This window comes from Alosa pseudoharengus, unplaced genomic scaffold (assembly GCF_046254945.1).
Source record: "Alosa pseudoharengus isolate Yale_2024_CS ecotype anadromous, Long Island Sound unplaced genomic scaffold, YU_APseudo_1.1 YU_APseudo_1.1_scf_12, whole genome shotgun sequence".
Taxonomy (NCBI): domain Eukaryota; kingdom Metazoa; phylum Chordata; class Actinopteri; order Clupeiformes; family Clupeidae; genus Alosa; species Alosa pseudoharengus.
In genome coordinates, this window is record NW_027468587.1 from 10,930,745 (window position 1) to 10,948,548 (window position 17,804).

At 43.5% G+C, this 17,804-nt stretch overlaps 1 protein-coding gene across 1 annotated transcript in view; it reads right to left on the reverse strand.

Moving 5' to 3' along the window:
• lars2 (leucyl-tRNA synthetase 2, mitochondrial) overlaps positions 1–17,804 on the reverse strand; it is an 89,828-nt gene that overhangs the window by 26,266 nt on the left and 45,758 nt on the right. The window contains exons 9-12 of the mRNA XM_076280145.1: positions 11,086–11,245; positions 8,924–9,028; positions 7,938–8,053; positions 7,313–7,593 (exon numbers count right to left, since the gene is read on the reverse strand). Of these exons, the coding sequence (XP_076136260.1) occupies positions 7,313–7,593; positions 7,938–8,053; positions 8,924–9,028; positions 11,086–11,245 (662 nt within the window). The remainder of the gene's footprint in view (positions 1–7,312; positions 7,594–7,937; positions 8,054–8,923; positions 9,029–11,085; positions 11,246–17,804) is intronic.

Consider the following 17,804-nt stretch of genomic DNA (forward strand, 5'->3'; position numbering starts at 1 on the left):
AGAGACAGACGCATAGACTAGAGATAGACTATAGACACATAGAGACAGACGCATAGACTAGAGATAGACTATAGACACATAGAGACAGACGCATAGACTAGAGATAGACTATAGACACATAGAGACAGACGCATAGACTAGAGATAGACTATAGACACATAGACTGTAGAGATAGACTATAGACACATAGAGACAGACGCATAGACTAGAGATAGACTATAGACACATAGAGACAGACGCATAGACTAGAGATAGACTATAGACACATAGAGACAGACGCATAGACTAGAGATAGACTATAGACACATAGAGACAGACACATAGACTAGAGATAGACTATAGACACATAGACTGTAGAGATAGACTATAGACACATAGAGACAGACGCATAGACTAGAGATAGACTATAGACACATAGAGACAGACGCATAGACTAGAGATAGACTATAGACACATAGAGACAGACGCATAGACTAGAGATAGACTATAGACACATAGAGACAGACGCATAGACTAGAGATAGACTATAGACACATAGAGACAGACGCATAGACTAGAGATAGACTATAGACACATAGAGACAGACGCATAGACTGTAGAGATAGACTATAGACACATAGAGACAGACGCATAGACTAGAGATAGACTATAGACACATAGAGACAGACGCATAGACTAGAGATAGACTATAGACACATAGACTGTAGAGATAGACTATAGACCAGGGGTGGGTAGAGTACTGAAAATCTATACTCAAGTAAAAGTACAATTACTCCCTTCAAAAATTACTTGAGTAAAAGTAAATATTACCATCTGAGAAATCTACTCAAGTAAAAGTAAAAAAGTACTTTGTTAATAAATTACTGAAGTAACAAGTTACTTTTTTGTTTTTTACATTTTTATATTTTTGATGGCCCTTTAACTCTGAATGCCAAGCTGTTTTTGGGAGCTTTGTCCTAGAGTGCCAGCAATCTAGACCATTGTTGATGATTTTTGTACAGCCACAGCATATCCTGTGTTATAGCTATGAACACATACAATAGCTCGATTAAAAGGTGAGACTTTAAGCTCTCGGTGGGTGCAAACCGTGTATTTCTACACGCCTCTGTTACTGAGAAATCCCAAGCTAAACAGTGGCTAGTTTTCATCAAAATCGCTGTTTTTTTCTAGAAATGGAGATATAACGTCTTTCATGAAATATGAAGTGTTGCCTGTTACTTACTTGTGTAAACTTTCCGGGAAGTGATCAGCGAAACCTGGCGAGACTGCCACCTAGTAATATTACGTTTTTGGCACTCAACGCATGGGAAGGAAAAACTTAATATTACGTTTTTGGCACTCAATGAGTTAAAAGTAGGCCTATCCTTTACGCCTATTTGCTTTTTTCCTTCTTTGTAGGCTAATCATATAGGCAAACATATTTTAACAGCCTATTTCAAATATATTTTATTTAATATACTTTTATATTATCTGACACACTTATGGGCTATCTTTTCATAGCCAGAATAAGCATTAAGTGGCTACGGGTTGAAAAGCAGTCACTTCAAGTCCATTGCCAGCTGATTCTTCTGCTTTGAGGAGGAGAGTGGAAGTGAGGGGAAGAGGTGAAGAGGAGAAGAGAAGAGGAGAGGGGAAGAGGAGGAGAGTGGAGGTGAGGGGAGGTGAGGGAAAGAGGGGAGGTGAGGGGAAAAGGGGAGGTGAGGGGAGGTGAGGGAAAGAGGGGAGGTGAGGGGAAAAGTGGATGTGAGGGGAGGTGAGGGAAAGAGGGGAGGTGAGGGGAAAAGGGGAGGTGAGGGGAAAAGGGGAGGTGAGGGGAAAAGGGGAGGTGAGCAGAATAGGAGAAGAGTGGAGGTGAGGGGAAGAGCAGGAGAATGGAGGTGAGCAGAAGAGGAGAAGAGGAGAAGAGTGGAGGTAAGGGGAAGAGTAGAGGTGAGGGAAAGACTGCTACTATGTTTGTACCATATAACATGAACCAAATAAACTGACCTAAAACTGATGACCGAATGGATCAGAGATGTTGATGGGACAAAAATCAGTTTTTATCTATTATTTGTGACGGGTGCAGCTCCAGTGATAGAACAATCATTTAAGACATACAGCGTATGACCCACAGACAACATGGCAGTGTCCAGTTTGCTGTATCCTGAGTAGAATGCATCTGCAATCAGAGTTTTTAGGATGAGACGTCTCAAAATAAATGCAGTGTAACAGTACAACGGCACCATGGACCAAGGTTAGAGGAGCATTATGGGTAGGCTTCTTTATTATGTCCCCTCAACCCACAGCACCCCCACCTAAATCTCCTCTAAGTACATACTACTCCCCAGGCAGACAAACTGGCCACCCGTATGTGTCAATCATCCACAGCCAGCCCAACAAATCATAGTTATGAGACAGTGCTTTGAGGTTGCCTAGCAACAGGCCTAAGGTGTAGCAGGTAAATTCTTTCAAAGCCACACGCTATTTTATAAGCTGAGGGGTAAAAATGAAAATGCAGCTGTGGGAGATAAGGACAAGTGTGGAAAACTTAACTGCCACATCACAGAGCAACTGCTCCACATGTCAAGAGAGCTGGACAGGAAGTCTGGACTATTACGCTCCCCTGGACAGGAAGTCTGGCCTACTACACTCGCCTGGACAGGAAGTCTGGACTACTACACTCACCTGGCCTCTACAGAGAGTCTGTCTGCCAAAAAAAGATGAGCTCAGAAAAACTGTTCAGAGGGAAACATGCACACACTTACGTTCAGAGACATACTACACACGCACATGTGACTGAAGGAGGGAGTGCGTGAGTGTGTGAGTGTAGGTCGGTGAGGAATTCTGTGGGTCTCCATATCTCGCTCCGCCAACATGATGCCACAGATCTGCGTCAGGATCCAGATGCTGGAATTTTTGTGCATTTTCTTTACTGAGCAGCAGTAGGATGGAAGGTTTGTGTCACCGCACCACTCCTGCAATCTATAGGACTGCTACTGGACATCAGGGTCATCGCACCACTCCTGCAATCTATAGGACTGCTACTGGACGTCAGGGTCATCGCACCACTCCTGCAATCTATAGGACTGCTACTGTACGTCAGGGTCATCGCACCACTCCTGCAATCTATAGGACTGCTACTGGACGTCAGGGTCATCGCACCACTCCTGCAATCTATAGGACTGCTACTGGACGTCAGGGTCATCGCACCACTCCTGCAATCTATAGGACCGCTACTGTACGTCAGGGTAGGACCGCTACTGTACGTCAGGGTCATCGCACCACTCCTGCAATCTATAGGACTGCTACTGTACGTCAGGGTCATCGCACCACTCCTGCAATCTATAGGACTGCTACTGTACGTCAGGGTCAGGGGCTGATAGTGCTCTGGTCTGAAAGTGATCGTGGATCAATAAAGTATCTATCTATCTATCTATCTATCTATATATCTATCTATCTATCTATCTATCTATCTATCTATCTATCTACCTGTATGATAGTGTGTGTAACACTATAATTATGTCAAACTGTGTGTTTATGTGTGAGTGTGCGTCTGACTATACAGCATAAGCACAAAATACAAAATATGAATGTGACTTTGAATATGGCTGAATGTGTGTGTGTATGTGTGTGTGTGTGTGTGTGTGTGTGTGTGTGTGTGTGTAGTAGCAGCTAGAGAGCATCAAAGACAGCTAAACAGATGAGCAGCTTCTCCCTCTTTCATTCTCTTTTACATTCTCTCACTCGCTCTCTCTCGTCAGTCGTTTTGTTAATTGAATGGCGCTGAATGAGTTACAGGGCGACAATCTTTGGCTGAGATTGACGACGGATATGTTGGATCACCACAGATCTCTGGGTAGGTGAAAAGGGAGTTTTACAGAGCACGTCAGAGAGAGACAGATCCATCTCATAATTTCAAAAGAAAACAACTAAACATGGAAATCATGGGGACACTGAAGTGTGGTGTCCTTGTGGTGTCCTTGTGGCGTCCTTGTTTTGGTGCTGCAACACGATGACCTTTGGACTTTGCTGAATCCTTTCCTTTCTTCACAAATCACTTCAAGGGGCTTTGTATAGAATTCTGTAATTCTGTTCATCAGAGCACTCTTCCATTCCCTTCCATTGTGTTAGATACTGCACCTACTAGGCCACTAGTTAGAGCTACTGAGTGGTATTACTACAGAGGCAGTGGTAATTCCTAGCTATGGTGTCCTCTGCACTGTAGCTTAAATGCTACTCTATTGCTGTAGCTCTGTAGCTTAAATGCTACTCTATTGCTGTAGCTCTGTAGCTTAAATGCTACTCTATTGCTGTAGCTCTGTAGCTTAAATGCTACTCTATTGCTGTATCTCTGTAGCTTAAATGCTACTCTATTGCTGTAGCTCTGTATCTCTGTAGCTTAAATGCTACTCTATTGCTGTAGCTCTGTATCTCTGTAGCTTAAATGCTACTCTATTGATGTAGCTCTGTATCTCTGTAGCTTAAATGCTACTCTATTGCTGTAGCTCTGTATCTCTGTAGCTTAAATGCTACTCTATTGCTGCTCTGTAGCTTAAATGCTACTCTATTGCTGTAGCTCTGTATCTCTGTAGCTTAAATGCTACTCTATTGCTGTAGCTCTGTAGCTTAAATGCTACTCTATTGCTGTAAGTGGCCTTGGATAAAAGTGTCTGCCAAATTAATGTATGTGTAAACTACAAGAGAGAATCCAGGAGTATAAGTATATATACTCTTTTGATCCTGTGAGGGAATCAAAAGAGTATATATATAAGGACTGGTTGGTTAGCATGCTAACTTTAGCGGATAACTGGACAACACACAGCATCAACGTAAAACTGGCTGTTTCTTCAGATGTTGTTGCTATTTATAGGCCATTTTGTTTTAATGCTTTAAACTTAAACTACACCTAGAGCCGGTAAAGCACTGGATGAAGGCTGTATGAAATGTCCTGATAAAACACCAGCTGTGAGTATGAGTATGTGGGAGTGTGTGTGTGTGTGTGTGTGTGTGTGTGTCTGTAAATATCAATGTGTCTCTGTGTGTGTTTGTGTGTGTAGGGGACTGATTAAAACAGTGGTTTCTCACAATGAGGATGATGATGATGATGATGAAGAGGAGGAGGAGGAGGAGGAAGCGATCGAGACGCATACCAGACTTGGAGAGTAGCGTGCTTAACACAATCAAGAGCATCAGACATCCTCAATGATCCTCAGGATCTGCCAATTACACACTCCAGCAGCACAGCAGAACAGCAGGAGGCCAGAGGGAGGGAGGGAGGGAGAGAGAGAGAGAGAGAGAGAGGGAGGGAGGGAGAAAGAGAGAGACAGAGAGGGAGAAAGAGAGAGAGAGGGGGAGAAAGAGAGAGAAAGGGAGAAAGAGGGAGAGAAAGAAAGATAGAGAGAGAGAGAAAGAGGGGAAGAGAAAGGGGGAAGAACGCCAGACAGAAAGGGTGAGAGGGACAGAGAGAATGGGAGAGGAAGATAGTTAAAAGATGGGGAAAAGGTAGTGAGAGAACAAAAAGGAAAGGGAAGAAGTGAGGGAGTAGGAGAGGAGGTGTAGAGAGGTGAAGGGACTAAGAGAGAATGTGTACAGAGATGGAGGGAGTAGGAGTGGAGGTATAGAGAGATGGAGGGAGTAAGAGAGGAGGTGTAGAGATGGAGGGAGAAATAATTAAAAGATAGAAGGATGGCAAAAGAGAGGCAGTTTCATATTATGAGTTCCACAAATCATGGTGGTTTTTCAGTGACTTAATTCTTATATAACTGCATGTCATGCTCAGAGAGCCACAGGTCTATTTATACTCCCACAGCCCAGCAGCAAAGTGTGTGTGTGTGTGTGTGTGTGAGATTGTGTCTCTCTCTCTGTATGTGTATATGTGTGTGTGTGTGTGTGCGCGTGTGTGTGTGTATGTGTGTGTGTGTGTGTGTGTGTGCGCTTGTCTCTTTCTCTCTCTCTCTCTCTCTCTCTCTTTCTCTCTTTCTCTCTCTGTGTGTGTCTCTCATTTTTCAGAGGAGGCTGGACAGACTTCATTATCCTCAGATCCCCACCACTGCCTCCAGGGATGAGCTGTCTGCAGGGCTGTCTGATGCAGATGGCCATTACACCGGCCACAGAACCAACACCAGAACCACTACCAGAAACAACAATAGAACCACAACCATGAACAGACACAGAACCACTACCACAGCCATTAACAAAGCTTAAACAAGAACCACTACCCGAACCAGATCTGAAAACAAGAACCACTAGCACACCCAAAACAAGAACCACTACCAGAACCAAAACAAGAACCACTACCAGAGCCAGAGACAGCACCACTACCAGAACCAAAACCAAAAACAAGAACAACTACCAGAACCAAAACAAGAACCACTACCAGATCCAGACCCAACAGGAGTAGTCTGATGACTGCAGTGCAGACAATTTAATTGGTCAGTAAAGAAAGTGGGCAAAAGAATCCCGCTTCTGAATCATGGTGTGGAACCGTCATATAGGAGTGAGATACGGTGACCTTCTACCTTGGAAGGGAATCGGACAGGTACATTTTGAGGACACCCACACACGGACCGGATTATCAAAAAAAAATAGACCAGAACCTGCCCTGGCTGTTTCACACGCTTTCACACACTCAAATCACAAACTGATATTAACATCATAAGCAGTAAAATGTGAAAGATCGTTAAGAAGTGGACCTTATAAACATGTGTGGACAATATAAACATGTGTGGACCTACATATGACAGCACATTTAAAAGTTAATGTAAATAAAACATGAAACGCAGCTTCACACACATACTGTAATGATGAAAGGAGTAAAGAGGGAAAACATCCTATATTTTCCAGGGTATCCAAAACATATATTTTATGCTGTTTTTTAATGCTAACTGTGTTCGTTATTTCAATGAAAACGACTCTGACGTCAATGTCCCATTGAGGGCATCCCAAAGTTCGGTGTGGTATCAAACCCTACCCCTTCATGAGAGTGCCCTCGGTAGCCGGGAATGCCACAACGAAACGGAGTTCACTCCGTAATGGAGTGGGAGTCAGTAGGCTGTGGTCTAGAGAAGGCCCACAGGCTTCTTGGTGTTTTATGCCCCCAACGTTGTCTTTGAGGCAGCGCTGCATGGAAGGCACTAGGGTTAGGCATGGGTTAAGGTTAGGGTTAGGGTTGGGGTTAGGGTTAGGGTTAGGCATGGTTTAGGGTTAGGGTTAGGGTTAGGGTTGGGGTTAGGATTAGGATTAGGTGCCTTTAAGTCAGCGGTGGCAGCACTGCCTGGAAGACAACGTTTGGGGCGTAAAACACCATCGAGCGGCCCGCAGTAGGGTGTCTCACCTGGGGCAGGTGCAGCGGATCCACTCCTGGGCGGACTGCAAGGGTGACGCCCCTTTCCCGGTGAGGGCGACTTTGGGCAAAGTGACGGGAAGCTCCTCCTCTGGCACGGCGACCGGGCCGCACGAGCCGCAGTGGATGACAGGAATGGGTGTGCCCCAGTAACGCTGCCGCGATATCAGCCAATCACGGAGTTTGGAGCTGGTCAGGTGGCCACCTGCTTTCATCTCCCTGGCTTTCTGGGTAATGGAGTCAAAAGCCTCCTCCCTGCTGAGGCCTGTGAACTAAACAGAGATGGTGAACAGGAAACATATGTCAGCCTCTCCCATATCTTCTCTTAACTCCTATAGAGCAGTCTCACCCCAGTATATAATTGCTCTAACTGGCCTAGAGGTAACTGCTCCAAAAATAAGATGATTTCCCAAAGCCAATAATAGTCTTGATATCTGTTCACCCACTTAACTTTAAGCAATATAAGAAAAATGCTGTAAAAAATGTGTTCAGGTAATGCCAATGGCTGGGCTGTAAAATATGCTGTAGGTGTGTTAGAGAGTGTGCTAGAGAGTGCGTGTGTGTGTGTGTGTGTGTGTGTGTGTGTATGTGTGTGTTGAAGTGCATGTGATCGGACCTCTGCAGAGTTGAGGAGTGTCTGAGATTGGTCCTCCTGAGTCTGCAGTACGGAGGGCCACTGCAGAGACAGCACACTCGCCACCACGGCGTCCTCCTTATTGAGGTCTGGAATACCTACCAAAGAGAACGGAGGAAAAACATTAAACACACACACACTGTCTGTTTGTACAAATGTGTGTGTGTGTGTGTGCGTGTGTAACGTTACTCTGGTTGTCAAGGGACCAAGTGTTCCCTACACCCACCCCCCCAAGGGAGCATCCTATGAAGGGAGAAACAAGCACCCACACCTGTTTGTGCACCTGTTTGACCCCCCTCCCACCCACCCACACACACACACACACACCTCCCTACACACACCTGTTGCGTTCCCTGAGGGAGGGACTCATCATACACACGTGAAGTCGATGAATCATGTAAACACAATGTCGTAGAAACCAGGTTAGGTTATACAACACAAGGTTATATTACAGACTGCATGTGGCACATGGGAAAGAGAGCCTAAGAATAGCCTTGTTTATAGACCCTTTCAACAATGAAAACAAAAACAATGCTTGAACGTTCTATTTGGTTCCCAATCTACCTCCTCTGCATTAAGATTACATATGGAATGTTAAAACGGAAGCCTTGTGGGGCCAACTATGATGCTGATAATGGAACTCTCTTGAAAGGGTCTATAGACCCTTTCAACAATAAAAACAAAAACAATGCCTGAACGTTCTACTTGGGCCCCAATCTACTTCCTCTGCATTAAGATAACATATGGAATGTTAAAAAGGAAGCCTTGTGGGGCCAACTATGATGCTGATAATGGAACTCTCTTGAAAGGGTCTATTCTGCGGGCCAGCAGCCCAGGACCTTTGGTCTCGCTTGATGATATCCGACAGATGCTTGTGGTGGATTCACATTCGTAGATTAAAACTCAGTCAACTTGGTCTGCGGGGTTATAGAACAAACTAAACTGAACCAAAGATTCCTGAAACACACCTATCACTGCATCCAGGTGACCCTGGAATTCTGCTTGGGCTGATATGACCACGGGAACTTCTCGGCCAGTGAACACGCTTCGCGCTGTGACCTCAGTTAGGCAATCTGCAACAGAGAGGTCATTCGTCAAGAGTTCATAATGGTTTTCAGCAGGCATGGATCTGGACGCTGCTCTCCTGGATCCTTATTAGCAATTACAGCTGTAGTGAAAGAAAGAGAGGGAGGGGGAGAGAGAGAGATAAAGAGAGGAGTGAGGGTAGAGGGAGAGAGAGAGATAAAGAGAGGAGAGAGGGTAGAGGGAGAGAGAGAGAGATAAAGAGAGGAGACAGGGTAGAGGGAGAGAGAGCAAATACCTCTACAGGGATTCCCAATTAACGCATCTCACCTATATACTCACCATCCTAACACACACGCACACACGCACGCACGCACACACACCCCTATACAATATATAATTAGCCAAATATGCACACAAATATGCATGGAAAGCTTTAGTACTATTCCACCATGTTCCAGTCATGCGTTTAGACACTGTGTTGACTGTACACACTGTACACACTTACACACTGTATACACTTACACACTTTACACACTTACACACTGTACACACTTACACACTGTACACACTTACACACTGTACACACTTACACACTGTATGATGCATCTACTGTCCACCCTGCAGCAGAGTCTGCTGCTTCAAACCTTACGGGCCTTAAGATCTGGGAAGTCTAGTCAGGCCTGAACTCACTGTAGTGTATTACGGCATGTAAATGATGCAAAAAGAGAACCTAGAGCATACATGGGCAACATCCGGCCCGTGGGCTTTCCCTGACCGGCCCACGTAAGGTCCGTGAAAGAACAATAGTCAAGAGCCTAGCATAGAGATAATGCATGCAAATCAATATTGTTGTTTTTATTTTGAAAGCGACTGCTATTTGTACGCCCATACATTTGTGCGTGGATGCATACGACGTAAACACCCTCACTGATGTGCTGGTGAATTTATGCTTCTGCGTCGACACAATGCAGTTGCCTTTACGTCGGAGTAAACCTTTCAAAGTTTTGTGTCTCTTATGTCTGCGTCACTCACCACCGCAAAGGTTGGCTACTGTTGCTAGTTGGCGATACGAAGTGTTCATTTCAAAACGTTACTGGCAGATAGACAGTTTACAATCGGATAACCCCGTAATTGTAACCAAAATATGTCTGAGTTTATTTGCAAAGCTTATGTTAGCGAACTAGTATGATGCTACTACCCACAGGTTGCTTGAAGCAGCCGGCTCAACACACAGAGCGAGTTGACCAATCACAGTTATGTGCATAAAGTTAAAGCAAAAACATAGCCTACATTTTTAAAATAGTTTTCTTTGTGCATGTTGATTAACTAATGACAGCCTACTATGTCTGCTCCACATTTTCGTAGTCTAATTCTGCATAGAGTTAATTTAATGATGGTAATGATTTAATGATGAAATATTGCTGAGTGTTGATGAAATGGTGGCACAGACCTATCGGTTGTACTGACTCCTTCACATTTTCATGACCTAGCCTAATTGTAGTACTTTTTTATATCAGTCTTTGAAAACTGAAAAAAAATGTCAATGTCAAAAAATCATTTTCGAGAATGAGGATTAAATACTGGACATAGATTAAATATTGCTGTTTTTCCTTTGTCTCTCTCACATTTTCATCTGTTCTTACGACTAGTAAACAAAACCATATGATTTACTTAATGTTATACAAGAACAGAATAGAATTGAACAGAATTGAGTTCAGACTTGAGTTCGGTATTTTGGGTCCGGCCCTCCTCAACAGTCCCAGTTTGTCATGTGGCCCCTTGGTTAGTTGCCCACCCCTGACCTAGAGGCCACACACACACACACACACACACACACACACACACACACACACAGACACACACACACACACACACACACACACACACACAGTCTCCAGGGATACAGTCTATGCCCATGTTTACTAAACTACTGTGCATTCCTGGCATTGCGCTTTGGGATCAATCCCCCCTCCAGCCACCAACCCATATGTGTGTGTATAACAGTGAGCGTATATGTGTATGTGAATTCATGTGTGTGCATTTGTTTGTGTATCTATGTACTGTATATGTGTGTGTGTGTGTGCGTGCGCATCGGTCTCCTCACCCCTCCCATGCTGTTGTGCTCTGCTAAGTGCAGTCTTCAGGCGGCTGGACCCATGGAGCAGCCGGTGAGAGGGGAGGATGGAGACGTAGGCTGCCCCAAACACGCCCTCCGGTGCTGGGGTGTAGGCCTCCAGAGTCTCCCCCGTCTCCTCTCCATCCAGCTGGAGGAACACACAGCAGGACGTCAGGCACAAGCACAAAAACATGCACACACACACACACACGCACACACAGACACATCCAGACACACACAAAAACACACACAGATGCACACAATTGTGCAAAGTTGCACTAAGTGTGGGTAAATCTAAGTGTTAATTACATTTAAAATTCCAACATTCATTTTACACTACATTGCAAAATTGTAAAAAAAAAAAAATCCTTAACCTCTACCAAGCAACTCAACAAGCTGAAGGCGATACGGTAGAATTTACAGACGTAATTGGAGAGGAGATATCTAGGTGCGTGTCTAGTGATGGGGAAAACCCTTTGGATCGCTTAACAGATGAGTTTGATTTGTGAGTGTAGCTTTGATTGCCAATCCATGTGTGAAAGGGCAAGTGACTAGTAAATGCACCTATCTTATGCAACCCAGCACATCCACGGCTTACCAGTGGTTCTCCAATTGCTGATTGAGCTGTGCATTTGCTGTGAGGAGTTTCCAGTCAGTTGTGGGGGATGTTTTCCTTGCGCACAAATCTTCTAAGTCACCTCGTTCAGACACAGCACATGTACATAATGTCCGGAGGAAATACTAGGTCGGGGGTAGTATAAAGACCGGGTGAATTCGGACTTCCATATGACCGGTTATGTCGTTCATATATACGGCCCCACCGTTTAACATCGGCAGAACCTCCGGTCTTACACGTATGTCTGAAAGCGCTTAGTGGCTCACAGACTTGCAAGCGTTTAAATGAAACTGTGAAATCTCGGCAGTATTACAAACTTTTGAATTTTTAAGAGCTTTTTAATGTATTAAAATTTTTTTGGAGAAAGTGGGGTTCTTCTCATAACTGTGGTGTTACTGATGGGTACCACACAATGGTATTGAGGCTACGAATTTAATGTATATCTCTTACAAGTTTCCTTAACATAAGAATACCCTTTTATGGGATTCTATATAACATAATCATTCCCTTATATACAGGGCAATTGAATGGTTGGGCGTGAGTTTAAAACAATATGAGTTCATCCATTGGAACAATTAAAAACAAATTCATTCAGGAAATAAGACACGACATAAACGCATAGTCGGATTTCTCAAATATCCCATCAACTAAATGAGTGCCAAAGGAAATAATGGCATCTGTCAAACGCAAGTAGGCAATATTGTACAAATTGGAGGCTATTGCCAGGCAGCAAATCCCATAATAGTCTTTTTGATATCACAGGCCCCTGAAGAACACACAAAGGCACTTATCACACACTCTTCAAACACATCATCACATGCACAATGCTACTTCATTTGTTTTACTTGAGAATATGTTTGACAGTGTTATGGATGTCCACAAACTCCAGCAGGTACAGGAGACAAGAGATCTGAGGTGCGTTCAAATTCGCAAACACAGGTCAACTTTCACAAACGCTTTGCGAACAGTTTTCTGTTTTGAGTTTGCTGTGAACGTTTGTGAATGTCCACAAACAGTCTGAGGTGGTAGTTCTCCGTAAACATACTGGGGAGCTGGGCGAAGGATTGCCATTGACATTAAATATTTACACAACATTGTTGAAATGTTGGCCGCAAACGTTTGCATCTGTTCAAAGAATTAGGCTCAGATCATGGGCCACAGTCAGACACAGTCAGACGCAGTCAGGGTCATGCAAGATGCTCTCAGGGCTGTTTATAAAATCACCACTGCCAGCATAGTTAATCACCCAGTGTGCGTAGCAAACGCACAAGATTTATGAAGACCTTTGAAGGCTCCCGGAAGGATAATCACACACACACGCACGAAAATTTCACCCTTCCCCCACATTTTATGATGTGTGCCCCCCCCAACTCCTGCTGATACAGGATTAGGATCTTAATAAGAAAAAGCAGCAGCCATTTAGGTGTGTTTAGGTGAGAGAGAGAAGCCGAGTGTGAATGAGGGAGTGTGTACTGTATGTGTATGAGTGTGTGTGTGGTTGTGTGGGTGTGTATGCATGTGTGTGTATGTGTAAGAGTGTGTGTGTGGTTGTGTGGGTGTGTATGCATGTGTGTGCATGTATATGAGTGTGTGTGTGTGTGGTTGTGTGGGTGTGAATGCATGTGTGTGTATGTGTAAGAGTGTGTGTGTGGTTGTGTTTGCATGTGTGTGTATGTGTATGAGTGTGTGTGTGTGTGTGTGTGGTTGTGTTGGTGTGTATGCATGTGTGTGTATGTGAATGAGTGTGTGAGGTTGTGTGGGTGGCATGTGGGGAGTGTCTTTTAATGGCACGTATTCTAGTCCCTCGTCAATCTGAAGTCATTATCCCTCCAGCTTAGAGGCACTCTAACTCAGAGAGCTAGTTTCCTCCATCTCTCTCTCTCTCTTCACTCTCTTGCTCTCTCTCTCACTATCTCTCTCTCCTCTTCAAAGTGAGACCTCATTTACAACTTTATGCCACTTTTCTCCTCCTACTCCTACTCCTCGTCTCATTTACGACTCGGGTGATATTCCGCCCAGCTTGTCAGTCTGAGCGTGCTCTATGCCGGCCTCCTAAACTCCATCCATTAAGTCTCCCTACTGTAATGACATCCTTCCAAAGGCCACCTGGCCTCTTCTGCACAGACAACATACTTAATTTCTTAAGACTCCACAGTTGACAACAGCGCTGTCAAGACAACCATGTACAGGGGCAGCTGTGCCCTACTGGTTAGCACTTCGGACTTGTAACCGGAGGGTTGCCGGTTCGAACCCCGACCAGTAGGAAGTGGCTGAAGTGCCCTTGAGCAAGGCACCTAACCCCTCACTGCTCCCTGAGCGCCGTTGTTGATGCAGGCAGCTCACTGTGCCGGGATTAGTGTGTTCACTGTGTGCTGAGTGTGTTTCACTAATTAACGGATTGGGATAAATGCAGAGACCAAATTTCCCTCACGGGATCAAAAGAGTATAAATACTTATAATTACTTACTTACTACCCTATTTATTACAGTATACTACACACTAGTGCATAATGTGAGCTATTTATTACAGTATACTACACACTAGTGCATAGAGTGCACTATTTATTACAGTATACTACACACTAGTGCATAATGTGCACTAATTATTACAGTATACTACACACTAGTGTATAATGTGAACTATTTATTACAGTATACTACACACTAGTGCATAATGTGAGCTATTTATTACAGTATACTACACACTAGTGCATAGTGTGCACTATTTATTACAGTATAATACACACAAGTGCATAATGTTAACTATTTATTACAGTATACTACACACTAGTGTATAATATGCACCTCCAAGTATGTACAACGAAATCCAAGTGTGTAAATGGAAAAAAAAATTATCTGTTAAGTATAATGCGTACAGGCTTTTAGGACATGGAGCTGCCAGCAGCAGGTTATGTCATGATGTCATGAAAAAGGAGGGTTTAGTGAGTAAATTACAGAATGAAATCATGATTGCATCATTACCAACTAAACCTGTAGACTGGCAGTGTTTCTTTTTAGGTCACACATCATTGACTAAAGACATAATTTCAGAAGTGACATTTCAACTTGAATTTGAACCAGTGTAAGCTCCAATAGTGCACCAGCTATAAAGTCAACATGGTGAAAATCATGAGCAACATATTCAATATTCAGTCTTATTTTCTCTTAAAAAATTTTGATAAATATTTAGTTTATAGACACAAACATCTGTATTAAGTCTGATAGGCTATGTAATTATACTGCAATTAGTTTGCATGCATATTACAGTTTGTACAAATCAAACACTTAGTGACTATAAAAAGTATTCACACCCCTTGGATATTTCACCTTTTTTACGTTTTTTTTTTTTTACACTAATTTACAAAAAAACCCTCTTTAAATTCAAGGTGAAAGCAGATTTCTACAAAGTATTGTGAATTAATTAAAAAATATATAATATAATGCAAAATAAGCGATTGCATAAATATTCACCCCCCCCCCCCCCTTAAAGTGACTGACCTAAATCAACAGCAGTCCAGCCAGTAGGTGCTAGTAGTCTCACAATTAGTAAAATGGAGTGCAGTGCAGTGAATGTGTACTGTATAGTATAGTAATATAAAGACACCTGTGTCTGGAAGGTTCTTCACCAGTCAAAGCTCTATGGGTGAGTGGCAAATCTCTTATTAAATCTGGACTAAAATTGACCATAGGTGAGTGGCAAATTGAGCTTTTTGGCCATCAGACTTGATGCTGTGTTTTGGCGGACACCAAACACTGTGCATCACAAAAAAACAAATCCCTAATTTGAAGCATGGTGGTGGCAGCATCATGCTGTGGGGATACTTCTTGACAGCATGCCCTGGAAGGCTTGTAAAGGTAAAAGTAAAATTAATTCAGCAAAATATATGGAAATCCTGGAGGACTATCTGATTCAGTCTGCAAAAGAACTATGACTTGGGAGAAGATTTACTTTCCAGCAAGACAATGAGCCGAAGCATACAGCGAACAGTACACAGAAGTGGTTTACAGACAACGAGCTGAATCTTCTGGAGTGGCCGAGTCAAAGTCCAGACCTCAATCTTATTCGTTTGTGTCTCGTGACGTCACTGTACCTTTTCGCCGCCATCTTTACGACCGATTCCGGCAGCTCAGCCGCTCAGTGGTCACACAACAGCTGACCGTCTGACAGCTAACAGCTGATAACCCACCACAAACTGTTCCCATAAAGTCACAATCGCCTTAACTACAATTCTACCTCTGCAGCGAGTCGCATCGTAGTTCAGATGATGGAGATTGATCAGTATAACAAGCAACCAAAATGATCGATATAAGAAAATAAGCCTACATGATAATCTTCTACTAGCACAAAAGAAATACTATTTCTTTTAAAGGAACACGCCACCCAAAATCAGTAGTGATATATGTTCTTACCGTAACTTTCACGAGTTGAGTCGTACCTCTCCCGCGTCGGTAGGTGCACTAAAACGCTCTGTCGCGCGGCGCGAATGTGTTAGCATGTTGCTATGCTAGCGGGCTCTGCCGTGGCCGTAGAGAGAGGCACATAGCAGTATTCAAACACCTCCACGTTTTACCTACTTAAATACAGTTGCACGAGTAGTTGATGAAAAATGTTAGGGCACACAACATGAAATGTGACGATTTTCCAAGCGAATAAACATGAGAACTACAATGTGTGGCGCAATAGCACTTGGGAGTACTTTGACCTAGCGTGGTAATATTATTAACACCTAATTGTAGATCCTATCCACCACAGAGTTTAGAATCCATGCTGGATCGACCCTCAGCCTCTCCCTCCCCTCTGAGTGAGAGAGGCACACACACGAGAGATGCGCTGATGGGCTATTATTTCAACCATAACTGCATAGCAAAACTTATCATCCATCAGCCATCCATCAGCACCAAAGTTTGTTGACCAATTTTCAAAACTACACCTGCCCACCATCCGCTGGTTGTTTTAATGTAGGCTATATGGGTGATGCAGCGCTGCTGACGTGAGGCTAGAAAGCCCTTGCCTGTTCTAGAAAGACTGATCTAATGCAGCAAATATATTAAAAGGCAAAAGTCGTACATTGGCTAGGCCTATCCCCAGAATATCAGCAGCAAACTCAGTCTCTGTCGCGCAAAACAGTCTCCAAATAAAACGCACATCGGCCTGTTGCCTATATTCTGCCAGCTTGTGACAATATATCATCCAAAATGCTTGATTGCATTGCATTCTCCACATTTTTAGCTACATTTTCATGTACCACATCAGCATTTTTGTTCAGTGAATCTTTTGTAAATTGCTTTACAATTACCGTCGGGCCCTTGTCAGCAGACTTCGGCTTGCCTCTTGCCATATTCACTCCTTGTCTTCCGATGTCATTTCTGAGTCATCTACAGATGTTCACCTCCCTAAATAGAACCAACTTCAACCTGTGTTATATCCTAGATGAGACTGCCTGGGTTATTTTGTTTAGATATTAGCCTATATATAAAACACATAATTGTAGCCTACCATTCAGGGAATAGGCATTTAAAAGAGAGACAGAGAGTGATATGACTAAGAAATGACATCGGGCGATGGCAGTGCGAGATGTTCAGAACGTAAGAGCTAAAACTTCTACAAACTCACTAACATCCACAGCGGAAAAAGAAGGTAAGAAAAATAGTCGGAAAACTTAGATGTGTAAGGCAAGCAAGCAAGTTTGGCGGTTGTTACTAAAAATGTGAACATGCACGTTGCATTGTTGTGCGGTGGACTTTCAGAATGAATGGAGCAGGGCTGCCAACTTTTCAAAAAACTTTGGAGTGAGATTTGGTGGGGCCAACCAAAATTTTGCTGCGGAAATTTTTGTTTGGCTCATTCAGCATTATACCGTACAGTAAAAAAAACGTACATCAGTGGTTCTCAGGTGTAGGGACCAGGCATGGACGGATTATGAACTTTCGGGCCCCTGGGCCCACATGTATTAAGGGCTCCCCACTAATTGTCGCATATGTGGAAGGGGGGTTTGGGGGTCCTCCCCCAGAATTTTTTTGCATTTTGGTAGCTTAGAAATCTAGACACACCCTAGCGGCAGCAAATTACATTTGCTTCCAGGGCTAGTCTA